Consider the following 18,568-nt stretch of genomic DNA (forward strand, 5'->3'; position numbering starts at 1 on the left):
ACTAGGTATGTATGTCCCTATGGCGATACCTGTTGACTCCAGTGATTTGTGCTTCATTTAGGCAACTTGCTTGATATTCACAGTCCCAACAAAGATTGATCGGTATTTTCTGCATGCCACCGGTCGGACTGTGTCAACTTCCCGTGGCCAGATGTGCTTCCAAACGAACTTGTCCGTGAAAGGGGTGATCAGTCTCCAAAGGGTCGGAGATACGCAGCAGCTTCCCGGCGATCGTGATTTCACGCATGGCTGGATGCACGAAGTACCCTCTCTGCTCAGCTGGAGTACTAATGACCCCTGTCAGCAGTTCAGGGCTATCTTAATGAATAAGAGCAAGGCGATCGGGATGATGCAACTGCGCTGGAAGGAGGCGGGCACTCCATGTTGAGAATCCATGGCGGGAGAGTGTGCTGCCAGGCGGTCTGCGAATGTTGAAAATACGACTTGGAAGTGATTGAAAGGCATGGAGACGCCCTAGACCCGAAGCCCAGCAGGCATGAGTCCTCAAGAAATCACACTTACGAAGGCTTCCATGACCTGAGAAGTTCTTTCAAATTTTCCTCACCATTTCTGACACGTCATCTTCATTCCTAGGTGGTTGTCATCAGGGGCGAGGAATCTCGGAAGAGAGGAATGTAAAATCGTCGCCAGTGATGGTAATGCGACCTGACATATCGACGATTGACTCGCTGAATAACTCGTCCTCGTAACTAACCCTTTTCTTCTTGAGTGTATGGAGGGTGACCAACATCTTGGGTCCTCGCCATATTCGCTTTAGCCTCGATACCCCGGCAAATACGGTGTGATGTAGTGTGTGACTCGCTACAGACATTCTACGTCTGTCACAGGTGTTTTATATCTCACAAGCTCTCACATCCCATGCCTCGTGTAGCTGTTCAGGTTACACCAGCAATCACTAACCCCCATTGGCCCCCAAAGGCCTGCGTGACCCAGATTCCTAATGCAGGTGATTTCTGTCCGTTTTGGGATTTTCATTGCACAACAGCCCCAAAACCCCCAACTTCCCCCCACCGAGACGCGTTGAAGGGTCAATCAACGCGCCGTGTTACGCAGTACAGTAAAGTACTGTTGTTTTTTGGGTGTCTACCGTTTTATCATCACTGTGTGCAAACATGCCTCGAGAGATAATCACCATCCAGGCCGGTCAGTGTGGAAATGCGATAGGGTCGAGGTTTTGGCAGCAACTATGTCAAGAACACGGTATCAGCCGCGATGGGAACCTCGAAGAGTTTGCGACCGAGGGCGGTGACCGCAAGGACGTCTTCTTCTACCAGAGCGACGACACTCGATATATCCCTCGTGCGATCCTCATAGACCTGGAACCCCGCGTCATCAACAGCATCCAGCAAGGGCCTTACAAGAACATTTACAACCCGGAGAATTTCTTCGTGGGCGAACATGGCATGGGCGCAGGCAACAACTGGGCGGCGGGCTACGCGGCGGGCGAGAGAGTACAAGAAGAGATATTTGACATGATTGACCGAGAGGCCGATGGGAGCGACTCGCTCGAGGGTTTCATGCTGCTTCATTCCATTGCTGGTGGCACTGGTTCGGGCTTGGGTTCATATCTGCTGGAACGCATGAACGATCGATTCCCCAAGAAGATCATTCAGACGTACTCGGTCTTCCCAGACACGGCCATTGGCGATGTCGTTGTCAACCCTTACAATAGTCTACTCACGATGCGCCGCCTGACCCAGAATGCCGACTCAGTGGTGGTGCTGGACAATGGCGCGTTGTCAAGGATAGCATCCGAAAGACTACACGTGCCAGAACCCTCGTTTCAGCAGACGAACCAACTAGTCTCGACCGTCATGTCGGCCTCAACCACCACGCTGAGATATCCCGGCTACATGCACAACGACCTCGTGGGCATCATTGCCTCGCTCATCCCCACGCCGCGTTGTCACTTCCTCATGACCGCATACACCCCTTTTACTGGCGACAATGCGGAAGCTGCGGCAACTGTGCGAAAAACTACCGTCCTCGACGTCATGCGTCGTCTGCTCCAGCCCAAAAATCGAATGGTGTCCATCAACCCGTCCAAGTCGTCCTGCTACATGTCCATTCTCAACATCATTCAGGGTGAAGCAGACCCCACGGACGTGCACAAGTCTCTGTTGCGGATTCGCGAGCGACGCATGGCAAACTTCATCCCCTGGGGTCCGGCCTCGATTCAAGTCGCTCTGACCAAGAAATCACCGTATTTGCAAAACACCCATCGTGTTTCGGGGCTTATGCTCGCAAATCACACCAGCGTCTCGACACTGTTCCGACGCATCGTCGTACAGTACGACAAGATGAGGAAGCGCAACGCCTATCTCGAGCAGTATAAAAAGGAAGCGCCGTTTGCCGAAGGGCTGGGGGAGTTCGACGAGGCCAAAGAAGTGGTCATGGGCTTAATAGGGGAGTACGAAGCTGCGGAGAAAGACGATTATCTGGACCCCGATGCTGGCGAGAAGAGGGCTGATGGATCGTGAGGAGCTGGAATTACCAATGAGTGCGTAGCGATACGGCTACGTAGCATCTCAATACCAGATCACAAATCTCCTCAAACAGCGGAATCGACACCCAACTCATATGATTTACGCAATGCTCATACGACGATTACGATATTCATGGACTGGATGTGTAACTGGGGACAGCAGTGCTGCTTCCTCTCTTTCCTGACACTACACGCTTTGACCTGAGTGGGCCGCAAGCCTCGGTTCAGGAAACAAAGGCTGACTCGAGGTATATGGCGGCTAAAACACCGCGAATTTCGTATTCATTCGACGACGGGCGGGTAACGCTGGAGAGGATAACCACGACACCACGACACTTGTTTGAGCGCCGCCACGGTGCATCCAACCAACAAAAAGGAAGACTCGAAGGACAGTGGCCCAAGAAGGATATTGGAAGCTAGCAGGTGCACATGAAGAGTGCATTTGCACCCGTCCCCCATCGAGGACAAGTATGGCTATGCGAGAAACCACTCGAACAGGGATCTCGAAGTTCTGTGAACATAACCTCCTGGGTACCGGGTAGCGTGTAAGACAGTCCAGGTTGCCAGAGTCGATGCAAAACATATCGTCAGCCTGAGAGGATGAGGTCCCTCATGGCCTGCCCTGCATGCTGGCGTCATCTTGTTTGTTCTTTCGATGCAAGCCTGGTAAAGATACTTCACATTATTATCAGCAATGCGTGTATCTGCAGGGTTTCTGGTCATTCCCGGGTCTGTACGGAGTAACAAAGATGCCTTCATATTTTTTTCCCAAGAATAGTGTCCGTAAGGCTGGCTTGAAAGGAGAGAATTTCCTTCAGCCTACGTTCTACCGAGTCAACTCTCGAACTGATTTTCAACTTCTACTTCTAAAAACTTCTTCAAGGTCTATACAGAGTCTTCTTCTAGGTCAATCATCTCGTCTTGTCTCAAAATGCCAACAGCACACTGCTGTATGTTTGCCAGTTCCTGCACTTCTTGCTATTCTGCCTTCTTCTCGTGCTTGTTCAAATGCCGATCTAGAAATTATATGCAATCAATGTCTATCATCGATCACCAACCGCCACGGCGTCCGACTTTCCTTCCAACCGACACCATGTAGTATCCAATCCACTTGTTGTACTGAGAAGTTGTGTGTTTCGCTTATACCTTAAAGCTTGGGTCTGAAAAGGAAGCGTGGGGTTGGGTTGTCCAGTACAAAGACAAGGGACAAGTAAGTGAACGCATCTCGAGACGGGGGTGGCTGGTGATGTTGCACAGCCAAGAGATGCTGTGAGCGATGAAAAGCTGAAAGGGGAGAGTGAGAATACCTGTTACGGCTGCATGCATCAACTAGATGCAGCTAAACTTCCTCACTCTGACATGGCTGCTCGCTTGCAATTCGCTCAACTTTGACGCTCACTGGTTCGGAGTACTACGTCTCTTCCCACGAAGTCACCCTCTTCTTCGAGGCGCTTCTTTGGTCTTTGAAGAGTCGACAATCGGGACTGAGGCAGGTTTGTCGACGATACGAGTACTCGTACGAGGTGGCTGGAGCTGATGGCCAGGGGGGTTTTGGGTTTTTGTATATATGTACCGGACAGCAGAGCCACCACCATGCCCTCCGGAGAATTTTAAAAGCGGCAGGGGGTTCCTAGCGTGCACTATACTTGATAAGGAATGCGACTGGGTTCCAGATGAACCAATCAAAGGAGGGCGGATATGACGGAGCTGCTACGGCGTACTAAAGATACAGTGAGGCGCCGACTTGCCCCATAAATCAGTCGAGAGACATGCTTTTGTATCAGCACGAGTACTATTGCTCTACACTTGCGGAGAAATCTCGCGGTGAAAAGATTGATGATCGATGCCCAAGGGTGGACGGCGGCAGATCAAGGTCCACTTAGCCAGCCGTGTGACGGAGATGTTGGGTTTGTTGGCAAAGGCTGGCTTCGCTGGCCATGCCCAAGCACTAGTAGGCCGCATTGTTGAGCACGGACAAGGCGAAAGCCAAACGACGGTCCCAGCGGTCTGGACCACTGTTTGGCAAATGTAATGCCTCTACCTCCGTGTCCGTCGCACCATCAAAACAACTAACGGCGGAACCGTATCAAGGCGCCAATAATTGTGGCCTGGACAGCAAGACAATAGCTGGTAAGGCATCAACGAAGGATGTCGTTGGGCATGGTTTGCTACTCGTAGATTTCAGACCAGACTCCAGGAGGAGTGGTGATGATGATGACGACGATGATGGTTGAGTTACAGACGGCCGTTGTTGCATCGCCGGATGCTGAACCGGACCGGAAGAGCAGGTGGCACAGGTGGCATAGGTGACTGACAAACAAACAACAGAATGCAGGTCTGCGATAATCGAAGAATTATCACATCCCGTCTTCTCGTCAATTTTGGTATGCAACAAGAAGGAGACCACATCATACGAGGACGGCAAGCCCTTTCTTGGCCTTTGTAGTGGTCGCTTATTGACTTGTTCGGGGTCTCAAAACTGGGCAAACAGGCCCGTGTGTTCCGGAGGTCACGGAGCATGCCAAAACAATCATTAATTCAGCTCCTGTATGGAGTTATGAAAGAGACGAAGAGAGGTCACTGACCATTACTCCGTATTCTACGGAGTACAGTAGAGTTATATTGCTCATACTACCATCCGCACGTACTATGTACGGAGTTCCGCAGGCACACGCCTTCTTACGCCTTCTTGTATCGACGACGGTGTTCCATTTGGTGGAGTCTCTCCCATTCGCCGCCAACCCAACAAACCCTTTACCGAGACTGCTGCTGAATATGGAGTCCTCATAATAGCCCAGTCTCGAGACTCTCAATAATCTGCAGGGTCACAAATCCACTTACACGGGCAAGCTGGATCCCCCGTCATCGGTCATCTGTCCCCTGGGTACGGAACGAGTGCGAATGCTACTGCATGACCCTTCTTCCCTTGTCCGCCTCATCCATTCGCCCTCAGCCACCCTGTCACAATCTCCCTCGATAGGACCTCCCCCGATAGTACAACGCATGACACTCTCCTGCGCTTTCTGACCATCGTCTCCAAGTCTCTCCTCTTTCATATCTTGACTCGAACTGCCATACAAACAATTCATTCACATTCCCGACGTCTCAAGAAAACAATTGTATCCCTCTCACCTACTACATTACAACTACTTGTCGCGCGCTCCTTCTCTTCTCTTACTCCGCACTCCTATCTCCTTCTCCGATCCGGTCATCAGTCACGAGCACCTCTTTGACCAGCTTCTTATCTACAATTCTCCCACCGACTCATCAACCTCATCCGATCCTAACACAACCATGTCTCGCTCTCGTTCCAACTCCTCTACCTCCAACCTCTCCAGCAAGGACCTTCCTGCCGACAGCATGGCGATTCAGGTCACCATCAACGGTGGCAAGAGTACGTTCGCCCCCCATGAAGAATCAGCAAGAATCAGCAAGATATTGCCTCAGATGACTAACATGTTTCGTCGCAGCCATAAAACTGAATGTCCGACCCGTTCACACCATCTCCAACGTCCTCGAATTCCTCTCGGCCTCTACAAACTTGCCTACAGACAGCCAACTCATGCTCGACGGCAAACCTCTCGAACCATCCACCACGGTTGCAGACCTCAAGCTGGACGAGTCCTCTACACTCCAACTCTCCTCTCCCTCTCGAAGCACTACCCCCACACAATCGGCACCAGCAACAACCGAGATGGTCACACAAAAGCCATCGGCGTCCGGTACCTCGACTCCCACCACGTCCGGGACTGCCACTCCGACCAAGAAGAAGTCGAACAGACCTCGGTGCTCCAAAGACGGATGCAAAGCACCTGCTCAGCCTATCGTCGGAGACTGTGGTTTTTGCCAAAAGCGCTTCTGTGGGAAACACCGCATGCTGGAATCACACAACTGCGAAGGTCTCGAAGACGCTCGACGTGCGGACAAGGACAGGAATGCCGCGAAGCTGGAGGGAGAGCGTACCGTCATGCTTCGTGGGTTATAAGACACGAACAGACAGGAATCCACTCATCCCTAGACGGGACTTGATGACAGGTCAATCTCGGGATCTTTTTCTTTGGTCTTTGCCTTTTTGTTTCAATACTGCATCGGCGTCAACGGTATGCTCAACAGGGCGGTAATCAGGGCCCTATATGGAACAAGGGAAGGGCTGGCTGTAATGGGTGTTGGCCCGCGGAAGTTTGTTCATTTTCGGGCCCATCAGCTGGCAGGATCATGGATTTCAAGCGGGGGAAACAAGGGATCAAGTGCAAGTGGATTTCCAGACACTGCTCTTTTGACGCTTCGGGTCTGGTCTAGATTCTTGCCAATTACAGCTGAGAAGGCAAAGCATTGATGTTGTCCATATTGACCAAGGATATTCGGATATTGCACATACATATGGCTAGTCTTGGTCCGAGAGACAAGATATTGATCAATGCATAAGTCATATTCTAGATGAACTCCTTTGTCCCCGAGCTTTCGGCATGCTTCACGGAGACCGGGCCGCATTTTTTAAGACGACCTGCTCGAGACTCGCACTCCTCTGGCTCTTACGTTCTTGCGCTGTACCCTCATATGCTGTCGCTCAGTTACTAGCCGCGCTTCTTTTGGCCAAACGATCTCATACCCATTGGAGTCTACGAGCTCATGTCGTTGTAATCAATCGTTTCAATCAATCGTTTCGGCCTGGCTGCCATGAACCGGCAACCGCAAATCACACGAAGGTCACAAGATATGCGGGAACAATTCCTTATCATAGAGCAGACCTCTGGATCCATAGGTTTTACTTGCTAGCCTCGTAAAAAGTGGTGAAAGAGGCACCTTTTTTTTTGGTTCGTGATAGACTTCAAGTCTGTGAGAGTGTGCACGGCAGAGGAGAAATTTTTCTTTCAAAAGATGTGGGAAACTGATGGAAAGGTTTCGGCCATGAAATCGTAAACGGCAGCCAGATAGAAAGTGAGGAAGAATAATGTTTTGTGTAGCTGTCATTTTGATGAGATCAAGGTGGCTCAATGTCATTGCACTTCGGCGAGTCATCAGAGGTTGCATCTTTCTATGGCATTATTATTACAAAAACACTTCTCGTTTATCTCGGAGCACTTCGGATGTTCACCCGTTACCGATCCATCTGTCGAGGGAGCCCCTAGATTTGACATTTATAGATTTGATGCCCCAAGTTTTCCTCAGAAAATACGTCTGGAGAGATGGCCGAGTTGGTTATGGCGTCAGGTTAAGGCCTTCTAAGTCTTAACATACGCATCCTGATGGGATTTTCCCGCGTGGGTTCGAATCCCACTCTCTTCAAATCTTTTTTTCCACTTTTTTTTCCTCTGGAAGAATGCTTCTTCGCCTCTACGAGGAGTTGTCACGACGAAAGAACAAGCTAAAAGTATTTCAAAAAGAGAACTCGAACATGCACATACTGTATAAATTTATTTTACATCGTGTAGAGTTGGCTACTGAGTGTTTTTATTTTACGGAGTAACTATTACCCAAGTACGGGTAGGAGTAGTCTGTTGTAAGGCGCACAGTCGATGATAATAGGCAGCAAGCCTTTTCCCCAAGGTCGAGGGGCCCATTCCAAGGTCAGACTCAGGTCAAGTACTCTCCCGTGTATTCCGTATCTTGGAGTAACAGAACAGAGTACTCCGTAAAACATACTTCCGTACGGAGGCGTCCTTGAGGAAGTAGGTAGATAGGTAGGTACTCGGTAGAAAGTAGATGAGAATGGAGGGACAGCAACTCTTCAGTCAAACCATGCAAGGCGGTGTGAATCCCTCGGTCGCCTTCCAGACACGAAAGAATATCGCGCAAGCTTTTTCAAAAGCCCCCGAAAAAGACGTCCTGACTCTTTAATGTCCAGAGGGTCGTTGGTCTCGTGCCAGTAGGATCGAGGTGGGGACGTGCCTGGCTGTTCCTTTCTTTTTTTTCAACCCTTGTTTTCAACCCTTAGTGTCTTGTTTAGCACGTCCGCAAGTTTTGCAAAAGGTTGTAGGAATGAAGCCAAGGACCGGGGTCAACTGGTCGAACAGCGAAAATCTTCTGGATATGATTCCGCATTGTGAAGCTTGGAAGGGCGAGGCTGGCGAAGGTAATGAGTATACTCCGTAACGACTGAGACTTTTGGACCCGGGCACTACGGATTACCGAACCTGGACAGGGTTCTAGCTGATCCAAGGCGCGCGTTTATGCTCTTTCTCCGGATGGACGCGTACCGTTTGGAGTGGTGGCAGTACCCTGTATTTGGAATATCAAGTAGCTTCCCCGCCTTAGGTCTCAGTCTCGTTTCCTGCCTCGCAGGATTGTAGAGAGGGCCCAACTTTGGTGCCGCTTTGGTGTTTTTTCGAACTCGACCATGACTCGATTGATATACAACTCATGGAGTCGTTTCTCGATTCTCCCAAAAGTTGAACGTACTAATCATTTGAGGATTGAACCTGTTGAGGACGCCGCCGCCGTTGCCGTCGGCATTCTCCTGGAACCGACCTGCGTCTCGTTTGCGCTTGCAGTACTTCCTCGCGCAGGTCTCGACGGCACTCCAGTCCTCGGACTTGAGGTAACTCTTGACCGACTTGCCATCGTCGAGAAGCTTGACAAATGCCTCGCGGACCCACGTGAGGCAGTTGAAGGCTGAGTCATCCTCCCGAAGCGCGAGGTCCCGGAGCAAGCTCTGAAGGCGACGTTCGTCCGTGACCTTGGCGACGGTGACGCGGATCAGGCCGCTTTGGGCCCCCGGGTTCGAGGGGATGTCTTGTTCTTCGTAAAAGAACTTCCTGGCGCCTTGGTCTGCGTGGGCGTCGTGGGCGACGTGGTAGCGTACGCCCGGGTCTTTTCTGTCGGCCGTCTGGGGTCCGACAATGATGGACCAGTGGTAGGAGTCGCAGTCGAAGTTGTTGCGGAAGGTCGACAGCGTCGACGACCCCCCACGTGGGTAGAGGGCGACGTAAAGCCGAGGTTTGTCTTTGGTGGAACTGGAGGAAATGGACCGGATGAATTGCGGTCTCGAGCTCGTCGAAGCTGATGTCATGGCTAGTGGTGATGGTGCAGATGGGCTTTAACGAGACTTTGTAGAATCAAAAAATATTATTCGACGCTTTTGACGCTGTTGGAAGATTGGTTTTCCCTTAGATGGCGAAAGCGATTGGCATCGTGCATTCGGCTGAAGATGTATACATTTGTTCGGAGGAGACGAGAACAGCGGCGAAGTTACCTTACAAACCCTCTTGACGCTGAATACGAGTTCAAAATGGTCCTCACGATCGGGATTGAAAAGAACGATCGAACGACAAAGAGCCGTTGCCGGCTTAGTTTGTCTTCCGGCTGCTTGACGCATTATTATTCTCCAATCCCGGATTATCGATTAGCAAAAGGATGCTAAGAAAAGTCCGCGCTGAAGATGGTGAGAGGAAAAGGTGACAAAGTGTCTTCGATTTGCTGAGAGGAAATGTATTTTGCTTATGTGGTCTCATCCAAACCAATCAGTGAGTTGTTAGATACAACGTACCACATTCATCGAGCCCGAGCCTCCGTTCCGGTTCTAGATTCTTTACCTACCACGCAGTCAAATGGGACGAGCCACGAACGTCGGAGGGACAACCTGGTAGGTCACGTGATATGACTTTGGCTGGATCTTTGGGATCCGGTTGGAAAACAACCTCCACCCTGGTGCTAAAGGCAGAAAAGACTATGATATTGAAGATATTGGTCGCGCAACAAGTCAAGGAGTGTGCGGTCTCCGATCAAGGTTCTCCTCGGACGCGCAGGTCGTATAAGTCGGATAAATCGGTCGGACCGAAGTGTGACTCTGCCAAAGCAATCATGTTTGCTGAGAGATGATAACAAGGTTCTCTGATCACGCAACAAGGATACACTCCTCCTGAGATCTTCAATAACAAGACACCCTCGTGGACGTCGTACTCGTAAAAGTTCATCGTCGTACGGATATTCTCACGATTGATGACTGCGCCACATCGAAAGTTCCCCTCGAAAGTTCCCCCAAGCCGGATGCATCGGACTGTGGCTTGAACGTGACGAATCATCAAGGGCGATGAACAGCACCAGCCACAGTGATCCTCCCTCTGCCATTCCTTGCGCTGACGACGCACAAAGGCTTGAAACCGAAGTCTAAGATTGATTCGTTCATGTGTGGCAGAAGTGTGGCGCACGACAAGGGCAGATGGAGATCATGGCACCAGCGATGACGGAGAGGCAGCGAGAAGAAATGGAGAAAACCAGGTATAAGCACGTCATTGTGCCAGGGAAACAGCAGCCATTAATCCGCATTGTGTCATGGCAGGATGCAAGAGCAAACTAGTGAAGCCCCTGACCAGCGCCTGTAATCACGCCTAGTTCGTCCTTGTAAGCCCGTCCTGACGATACCCAGAAGGAGCCAAGATATGCTTCCGTAGGCGCCTATTGATAGCCTGGGTGACTGGGCCACTAGCAAGCCAGGTCAATCAATAATCCAGCCCGGGAACTGCCCAGCCACAGCATAATAACTCGCTCAACTCATTTTACGAGTAGAGTATGTAAGGTCCTCCGCCTGCTCAGATCCGTCTCTGTGCGCAATCTCTCCTCTTCATCCCAATCACTCAATCCCATCCAGATCAAACTCCGTCACCAGTCGACTTTCATCTTCGTCTACTCTTTTCATCACATAGACACTCAACACCGTCAACATGCCTTTCACCGCATCGTAAGTATCTCTCTGTCCGCCTGCTTCCGGTGTGCGAACGCGCAAGGAGCTGACCGATCCCATCTAGCGACATCTGCAAGATCATCCTTGCCATCATCCTCCCACCTCTAGGTGTCTTTCTGGAGAGAGGATGCAATGCTGATTTCTTCATCAACATCCTGTTGACCATCCTGGGTTACATTCCGGGTATCATCCATGCGCTGTAAGTTCATCATACCCGGAAATTCTACTGCGACCAGCAATAGCTAACACCCACAACAGGTACATCATTCTCAAGTATTAAGCGGAAGTCGAGAGACCGTAAACTCCTCATCCGACCGACGACCAACTATGACCTTGCGAGGAGCGACATCACCTCGTGTTCCATGCTTGATATCCCACCCCGCCTTTGATTCCCCGAATATTGTACACCAGCCGTTTGCAATGTGCTATCAAAACATCCCCCTCGAATCGCCCAGATCGATCGAGTACTCGACAACCACAGGGTCAGATGAGAATAGAACACGCAGCTATGTGAACGGAAGGTGGAATATGTTTATCCATGACTCATTCCTGCTGGACGGATAATACAGCTCCGTTCGACACTCGGCGCACAAGGACCCGGACTGGTGCGCGTGGGCTTGGATGTGTAAACAGCTTGATAGCAGCATAATGAGACACTACTATTTTCCTAGAGCTTTTGGAATTCTCCCTGATCCGTCTTCCCCGTGTCTCGCCTTGGCCCTACCAGATCTTAATCTCCTGACAGTGGTTTGCGATTGCGATCTATTCATAAAAGGACCTCTCTTGGTGTAGGTGAAACGAACAGACAAGCTCGGAATTCGGCCTTCCGAAACCGCTAGATTTGAATTACTATTGTACGTGTGCGAGAACTTGACCACCCCGGCGACACTCCCGATCGCGAAGGTAGATGAGGGCGGACGTCATCTAGGCCATGAGTTCGGGGGTTGGAAACAAACTGTGCTGGGGGAATGGAAATTGTACTGATAGCTTCCTACAATGGTCTAAGGGACGCCTTGCATGACACGGGCTAATCTCACTATCAGGAGATCACGACCGTGTATCAAGCGAAACGAAGCTGTCTGTGATGAACTTGCAGAAAACACCTCGCGTCAATAGGAGTCTCTCTCAACCTGCTATGCGATTCGAGACCTGTCCCCTTAGCAACATGACATCTACCAACAGTATATCAGCAATCTCGTCCCAAGCGCCCGTTCGCGGACAAGTTGCTATCAACCTGTCATTGGCGGAACGGGGCGGATCACGTGTGGTGCCAGGGTTCTATACGGCCTGAGGGTTTCCATCCCTTAGCGCCCTCATGATGCTGCGCTGCAAGTTTCAGGATACACAACCTACGATTGAAGCGGAGGTCGATGTTTCGCGCGCGCCTGAGATGCTATACTGTGGTCCTAATTCCAAGCCTCTATCGTCATCGCTTGCCGCAGATGCTCTGCTCTGCCACAAAAAAAATGTCATCTCATCCCTCGTCGAGGGGCCAGGTAAAGTCAGTCGACAGCCATGTTCCTAGACCCCCCCTTGAAGCGTATATCTGTTTCCGGCTGCCCTGAACATTTTGATCTGTGAGATCTCTGTTCGCTTCTGGTGAGCTTTTCTTTCGCGTACAGAACATGAAAACACCATCTGCAGACCACATGCCGCAAACGGTTGAACCAACCTCGAGATAACCCGTCAACGATGACAAAGACCAAACCTCCGACATGCATTATCCGCCCTGGACAGCCCTCATTCCGGCCGCAGTCGTCCCCGATGGCGTCTTGTTACGTTCTCGGGCAGAGTCGACATCTACCTGTTTACCTTCATCCCTCCTCTCGCTCGTTCCTCAGTGTGCCGTTGCCTGCATACAATCCTTCGTGGGATCCAACTACCCAGGAAGTACCTGTTCTGCCACTTCAAACCTTACGTTTCTTTGCACCGAAGACAACACATCGAGCCTCACGATCGGAGAAGCAGGCCTACAGTGCGTGGTGTCGTTCTGCACAGGACAAGATCAGCTTGAGATCGGGGTATACAACGTATGCGCTGGTATCTCGGGAGCACAGCCAAAGACAGCCCGTACAATAACAGCAACCCTCCGTGGAACTTCGACAACGGCAGCTTTCTCAACGTCATCTTCCACAATGGAGACTCTTCCGCCTTCTATAAGTGCTCCGACCTCTACAGAACAGGTCAGCATGATTGTCATGGCTTCCCCCCCTGCGACGACAAACTCCCCGGCTTCTTCAACACTCTCTTCTAGTGTCAATTCTCCTTCCTCGTTCGAGACCTCCCCCACCACATCCCCCACTCCCCAGATCACCCCTTTAAACAGTAACACGCCGGACAGAGTGGCATCTAAACCTGTGCTCAGCACGGGGCAGATCGTCGGCATTGCGGTTGGGGGCGTTGCCATCGCCTTGATTGTGTTTGCTTTCCTCATGCTTGTGTGCTGGATGCGTCGAAGGCGTCGTGTCAGACGGCGTAGCCAGCGACGATCCCGTCTGGTCGAGGCGACTCCCCCGTCAGGTTATCAGAGCCCACCAACACAAACCACTCCCACTTTCAGCCATGTAAGCTCAAGCTTGACCGTGCCAATGACAAGTGCCCGGTTCTATGCCCCACAGCAGCCATTGGAGGAAAAGCGGCGAAGTTTTTGGCGAAGAAGCATCCGGCCTGAAGACATAGGTGTCGCAGTGTCTCCGAAACTTCCTGGACTGGAATCTCCAATGAGCGCGACTTCGCAGCAGAGTATATCTCGACTTTTGCCGACAGCACCAAAACGCGCTCTTTGGCCTGCCCCTCTCAACCTTGAAGCCATGAAAGAACGTCGGACGTACTCTCAAAGGCCTTCAAGCGATGCCACACTGCTTGACGAAGAGGCCGAAGCCAGAGTTGAGCGGTCTGAATCGATCATGGTTGACAACCAGCCATTTATCCTTGAAAAGCCACCGCTGGTTAAAAGGCAGAGGACTGTTCCGCCGCCACTAAAGCTACCAGTCGTGCCAGAGGACCGAAGCAGAACTCCCACTCAAGCAGTGCGTATCCCACTTACGCCGACTTATGACAACGGGAACGTCAATTTGATATCACCACCACGCAGTTTTGGATCTCCGCCGTCAAGAGAGGCGAACTCGGGGGAGGAGCTGCAAAGAATGACGACCCCAGTCTCGATCCCAGAGCGCAAATTGGCCCCTTCTTCGACCTACGCGACCAGGAACGTGTGGAAGTCACCTCCCACCAGACTATCTCAGGAACCGTACATGATGTCTTCGCGGCTTGCACCAGCCGTAATCGTCCCAATTGAGAGGCAAAGCTCTATTAGTTCCAACTTCACCGAAATTGATGAGGACACCACTCCAGAAGAGATGAATAGACAAATTGGGCTGAGAGCAAACCCGCCAACGCCCTCAGCTGCCATAGAGAGCATAACCAAGTCATACTCTGCTCCGGAGAGTCCAATAAGAGACTTGAGATACCCCTCCATTCCTCGGTCTGCCGCCATTTCTAGGCAAGCCGAAAACCCTGCAAGGCCTGCGCAGCTTCGAAGCCCGCCTATGAGATTCCGGGGTCCTACGTCGCAGAGGGATCAGCTTGTCCGAGAGGACGCCAGCTTCATGCAGACAGATACAACTTCGTCTGATGGCTATATGTCTGACGATACTATCGAATGGCCTGTACCACCCTTGTCTTATTCGGAGTCAAGACGGACTGCCATGACGCCAAACAACGTCAGGCCGAGCGTTGCCCGGGGCAGAGGCACTTCCGCGAACGACAGGCGACGGCCACTTTCACAGATGATGAGTCCATCGTTGAATGAGCTGCTGGTCTCCGGAGATAGACTGACGAAGCTTACCGTTCCTCAAAGATCTCCTTCAAGCAAGGCCCGCCTTACACCAAGCAAGTCGAAGAGCGGAGATCTCTACCTCACGGTCGATTTGTAGTAGCACGTAGGCCGGAGGACCCCTGGGATGGTGAACGGCTGACTCAAGAATTGAAACAAATGTATTAGTAGCTGAGATGATACCACGGTTGGATTTATGTTTACCATGACTACCCTGTACGATATTTAGCAGAACACAAAGACCCCAGGAAGATGGAGATGAGGTATTCAGGCAGATAGATCGAGGCAGATTGACGATTTCGCGATACAATGACAGTAAGATGTTCAAACTTGGTAACACGGTACCACCACCCTCGTGCTCGTGCGAAATCTACTGAGATAGGACTAAATCAGGTATATTACACACTTCCTTCTGATAAGACAATGTTGTAAAAGGTTTTGCTCTGTTTGTGTGGAGTAAATGACTTGTTACCAAGTGCTAATAAGCGGTAGATATTTCATGAACACGAGGTTGTGAACTGGCGAGGCTGAGTAAGTGCTGCAATTGGGTTCGCGGCAAATTAAACTCGGCAGGAAAAGCACCTTCATCCTTGCAACCAGAACGTATAAATTGTTGTCACCAAAACGCCCTACACTCTGTTATGAAAACTTCAAATCTCAATCATCATCATCTCAATGATCAGCTATATTGTTAACCTGGTCCCAGAAAGGGCCACTGTCTAGACTGCCCGGATTGCATGAGTTGTTCTTGATGCAAGCTTTCAACCCGATCACGGTTTCGAACAGGTTCCTGTTCCTTCTGCCTGGCACTGCAGCGTCATGCTCCCATCTGGCGGTGGACCAGCTGTACGGCTCGTTCACTTGAGAAGGGGCGCTGTTCAAACAGAGGTTAGGAATATATATCGGTCCAGCCGGGCCTCCTTACCACGAAGGAGGAGTGTCGATCTCAACGCGGAGACCAAGTTTGTGCCAAACCGTAGACGTTTGACTCAGGATGCACTGAATCGAGATGCCCCGATACGGAATGCAAAGCCTTGGGCGGGCCAACTTCCAAAGCAGACTGCCGGAGGAAAACACCAGGGAAAGAATGGTCCCTCGATTCGAAGCTCATCGAGTCGAGCAGAGCAAATATCGCAGCAAATCTCAAAGGCAAAGCACGAGGGAAAACACCATGTTCCGGAGGGTGGTGACACGGCGGCAAATAGGTCTTTGGGTATGACATGGCTGACAGACTCTCCTGAACTTTTGGTACGTAACTATAAATGCTCGAGAAGCAAGAAACTCTTACTGACGCCTCGTATTGCTCAGAAACCCGAGGATTTATTGCGACAAGTCATGAAGTACTGCCACCGAAACCCGAACTACAGGTCAATCGTACTGTTGGCCACGCCGGGTCTTGCACATTTCATGGACCGCGATGTCTTCCTTCGACCTCTTCTCGAGAATGTATATAGCAAGAGCATACCTCACTCCGGGACTGCCCGCATGGGCACAGTCAGAACTTCCGCTGCCATCGTCGATGCTCTCCCAGTACCACAGAGCAAAAAATCGAAATCAGCTGGACAGACCTCAGAAGGCATAGCGCTGCTCCTTACGGAGGACTTCTCCCAAAATTGGAGAATGTCCGGAAAGGAACAGGATGCCAGCGAGACAGAAGCCAACCATCCAGGCACAATTGCTTTCCTGTCCGAGGCTTCAAGGACCATCTCGCCACCGTGGAGAAGTAACTGCACATTGACTCTGCCCCTTGCGAACACCTTGTTTCTGAATGGACAACAACACACGATGGTCTGCGACCAGTGGGGCGTCCCTACTGGCTATTTGGAGACGAGGCCACTGCTTCAAAGCACGGAAAAGCTGCAGCATCTTTCCGTGCACTTGCACTATGAGCCTATGTGGTTTTTCTCGGGCCAAATCCCCCTGCAGGCCTTGACACGAGAGCGAGAAATCACTCAATTTATGGGGAATATCCTGGCGAAGATCGAGGTCGACGGAGTGTCCGTTCCTGCCTCTCAAGAACTCGAGTCGGCTGTGACAAAATTTGTAGCATCCAACCCGTATCATGGGCCGGTGGCCGTCTATGCCTTGATTCGACCTCCTAACATTGACGACGAGTCACCCTCCGTACAAAGGCTGGTGGACGACGGGGTCCTCTCGCTGGTCGCTTCAGCACTCTGCCGGGGGGCAAAGCTTCACAAGGTGACTGGTGGTGGCGGTGGTTGGGGCGAGAAGGCAGGCCTTTTATCAATCGATGCGGCGGACAGTCTGTCGTCTGTTGCAAAGGTGACGATGCAATTCCCCGTTTTAGAGGACGACGTCCCGGGCCCCGCCACGCCGAAGCCGAATGATATCATTGAAAAAGGCAGCACCGTCGAGTTCTTTGTGTACATAAGGGAAAGACCATCCGAGGACACTGTAGGTGTTGATGAGCCCGAAGAGACTGCTATGCAACGAGATCGGGCCATCACTTGGGTTCTCGGCACGACATCCCACCCAGAAGCTCTCAGTCGGCCGGTAGATGCGGAGACTGAGCTCAATCACCCTCGTGGTGTCACGTTCTTGCCAGACTATTTTGGCATGTTGACCTGCGGTAATGCAGCTCTCAAGGTTAGCAAATCCTTGGATATGGACCAAAACCCTCCCTTGGAAATCAGCACCTGGGACACGAGCCACAAAAGGTGGAGGTCTCGAATTGATGTGCCCGATTCGCGCTTCATTTTCAAGCCTCGACACGGATTTAGGTCTGCTGTCAAAAGATGATTGATCCAGTCTGCCAATGCCATAAGTATCTTGTTGCGAAAGATTGTCGGGCTCAATATCAAAAGAGGTTTGGGCTCTCATGTACATTCCAGGATGCGAATATATTGGGACTGGCACATGATTGTCAGGTAGTTGAAGATTTTATTCCAGATACATCCACATCTAGTTCTTCCATGACTTGTAATACCACCGCGAGGGATTCCATGAAGCCATTCACGGCGACTCGAAGCATGCGGTTGGTGGTCGCATTGTATTCGGTACGAAGAACGGTCCCACTGTCATTCTCAGACGCAGGGTTACCTTCGGAGTCTGTCAAAGAATATATTCGTTGCACAGAGGAAGAAGGCTCTTGGTCAACGTTGAGAGAGCGAAGGGCAGTGGAGGCAAGACGGTGATCCGGGAAGGGGACGTTGATTACTCTGGTAGACCTGGGTTAGTACTATTTATTTTCTTGGTGACTGGTAAATCACTTACAATGAGCAAGGAAATTCAACTGTTGCCATGGTTGAAGAGGAGGAAAGATGATTCACTGCTCTCCAAGGGACCGGTGTTTTCGTGAGTGGGCTGTGTTATTATCGCGATGGACGAGGGGAGGGATTGATGATGCAAATCGGTGACGAAAGGGCTGGTCTGTGGTTGTTGGTGGTCGGTGGTCGTCGTAGGCAAGAATCTGATACAGTTGCAAATTGTGGTGTGTGGTGGTTGCTTAGCAACGTACGTGGCGCCATCGACAACATTTGGGCGACTTTGATTGTTGGTTTCCCGCATTCTCGATTCAAATACAGTA

General features: G+C 51.1%; 6 protein-coding genes and 1 non-coding gene across 7 annotated transcripts; 5 read left to right on the top strand and 2 right to left on the bottom strand.

Annotated features, from left to right (window-relative positions):
- Nucleotides 1–1,109: 1,109 nt before the first annotated feature.
- PV06_07104 (tubulin gamma chain) lies at nucleotides 1,110–3,122 on the top strand. The gene has a single exon (XM_016408292.1). It carries the CDS (start codon nucleotides 1,134–1,136, stop codon nucleotides 2,499–2,501), a length of 1,368 nt encoding a protein of 455 aa, XP_016261772.1. The 5' UTR covers nucleotides 1,110–1,133; the 3' UTR covers nucleotides 2,502–3,122.
- A 2,678-nt stretch (nucleotides 3,123–5,800) lies between these two features.
- PV06_07105 (uncharacterized protein) lies at nucleotides 5,801–6,491 on the top strand (the record flags this gene model as incomplete). Its single annotated transcript, XM_016408293.1, has 2 exons — nucleotides 5,801–5,900; nucleotides 5,977–6,491. 2 exons carry the CDS (start codon nucleotides 5,801–5,803, stop codon nucleotides 6,489–6,491), a joined length of 615 nt encoding a protein of 204 aa, XP_016261773.1.
- Nucleotides 6,492–7,686: 1,195 nt separating this feature from the next.
- PV06_07106 lies at nucleotides 7,687–7,792 on the top strand. The gene has a single exon. It is a non-coding gene; the product is annotated as a tRNA-Leu (tRNA).
- Nucleotides 7,793–7,934: 142 nt separating this feature from the next.
- On the bottom strand, nucleotides 7,935–9,887 carry PV06_07107 (uncharacterized protein). Its single transcript, XM_016408294.1, has one exon. The coding sequence runs from the start codon at nucleotides 9,513–9,515 to the stop codon at nucleotides 8,865–8,867; it is 651 nt and encodes a 216-aa protein (XP_016261774.1). The 5' UTR covers nucleotides 9,516–9,887; the 3' UTR covers nucleotides 7,935–8,864.
- Nucleotides 9,888–12,448: 2,561 nt separating this feature from the next.
- Nucleotides 12,449–15,371, top strand: PV06_07108 (uncharacterized protein). Its single transcript, XM_016408295.1, has one exon. It carries the CDS (start codon nucleotides 12,902–12,904, stop codon nucleotides 15,119–15,121), a length of 2,220 nt encoding a protein of 739 aa, XP_016261775.1. The 5' UTR covers nucleotides 12,449–12,901; the 3' UTR covers nucleotides 15,122–15,371.
- Nucleotides 15,372–15,638: 267 nt separating this feature from the next.
- PV06_07109 (uncharacterized protein) lies at nucleotides 15,639–17,975 on the top strand. The gene is made up of 2 exons (XM_016408296.1): nucleotides 15,639–16,269; nucleotides 16,330–17,975. Exons 1-2 carry the CDS (start codon nucleotides 15,841–15,843, stop codon nucleotides 17,779–17,781), a joined length of 1,881 nt encoding a protein of 626 aa, XP_016261776.1. The 5' UTR covers nucleotides 15,639–15,840; the 3' UTR covers nucleotides 17,782–17,975.
- On the bottom strand, nucleotides 17,660–18,407 carry PV06_07110 (uncharacterized protein). The gene is made up of 2 exons (XM_016408297.1): nucleotides 18,256–18,407; nucleotides 17,660–18,200 (listed from the first exon to the last, which is right to left on the bottom strand). The coding sequence occupies exons 1-2, from the start codon at nucleotides 18,282–18,284 to the stop codon at nucleotides 17,906–17,908; spliced, it is 324 nt and encodes a 107-aa protein (XP_016261777.1). The 5' UTR covers nucleotides 18,285–18,407; the 3' UTR covers nucleotides 17,660–17,905.
- Nucleotides 18,408–18,568: the final 161 nt, after the last annotated feature.

This window comes from Exophiala oligosperma (genome assembly GCF_000835515.1).
Source record: "Exophiala oligosperma strain CBS 72588 unplaced genomic scaffold supercont1.6, whole genome shotgun sequence".
Taxonomy (NCBI): Eukaryota; Fungi; Ascomycota; class Eurotiomycetes; order Chaetothyriales; family Herpotrichiellaceae; genus Exophiala; species Exophiala oligosperma.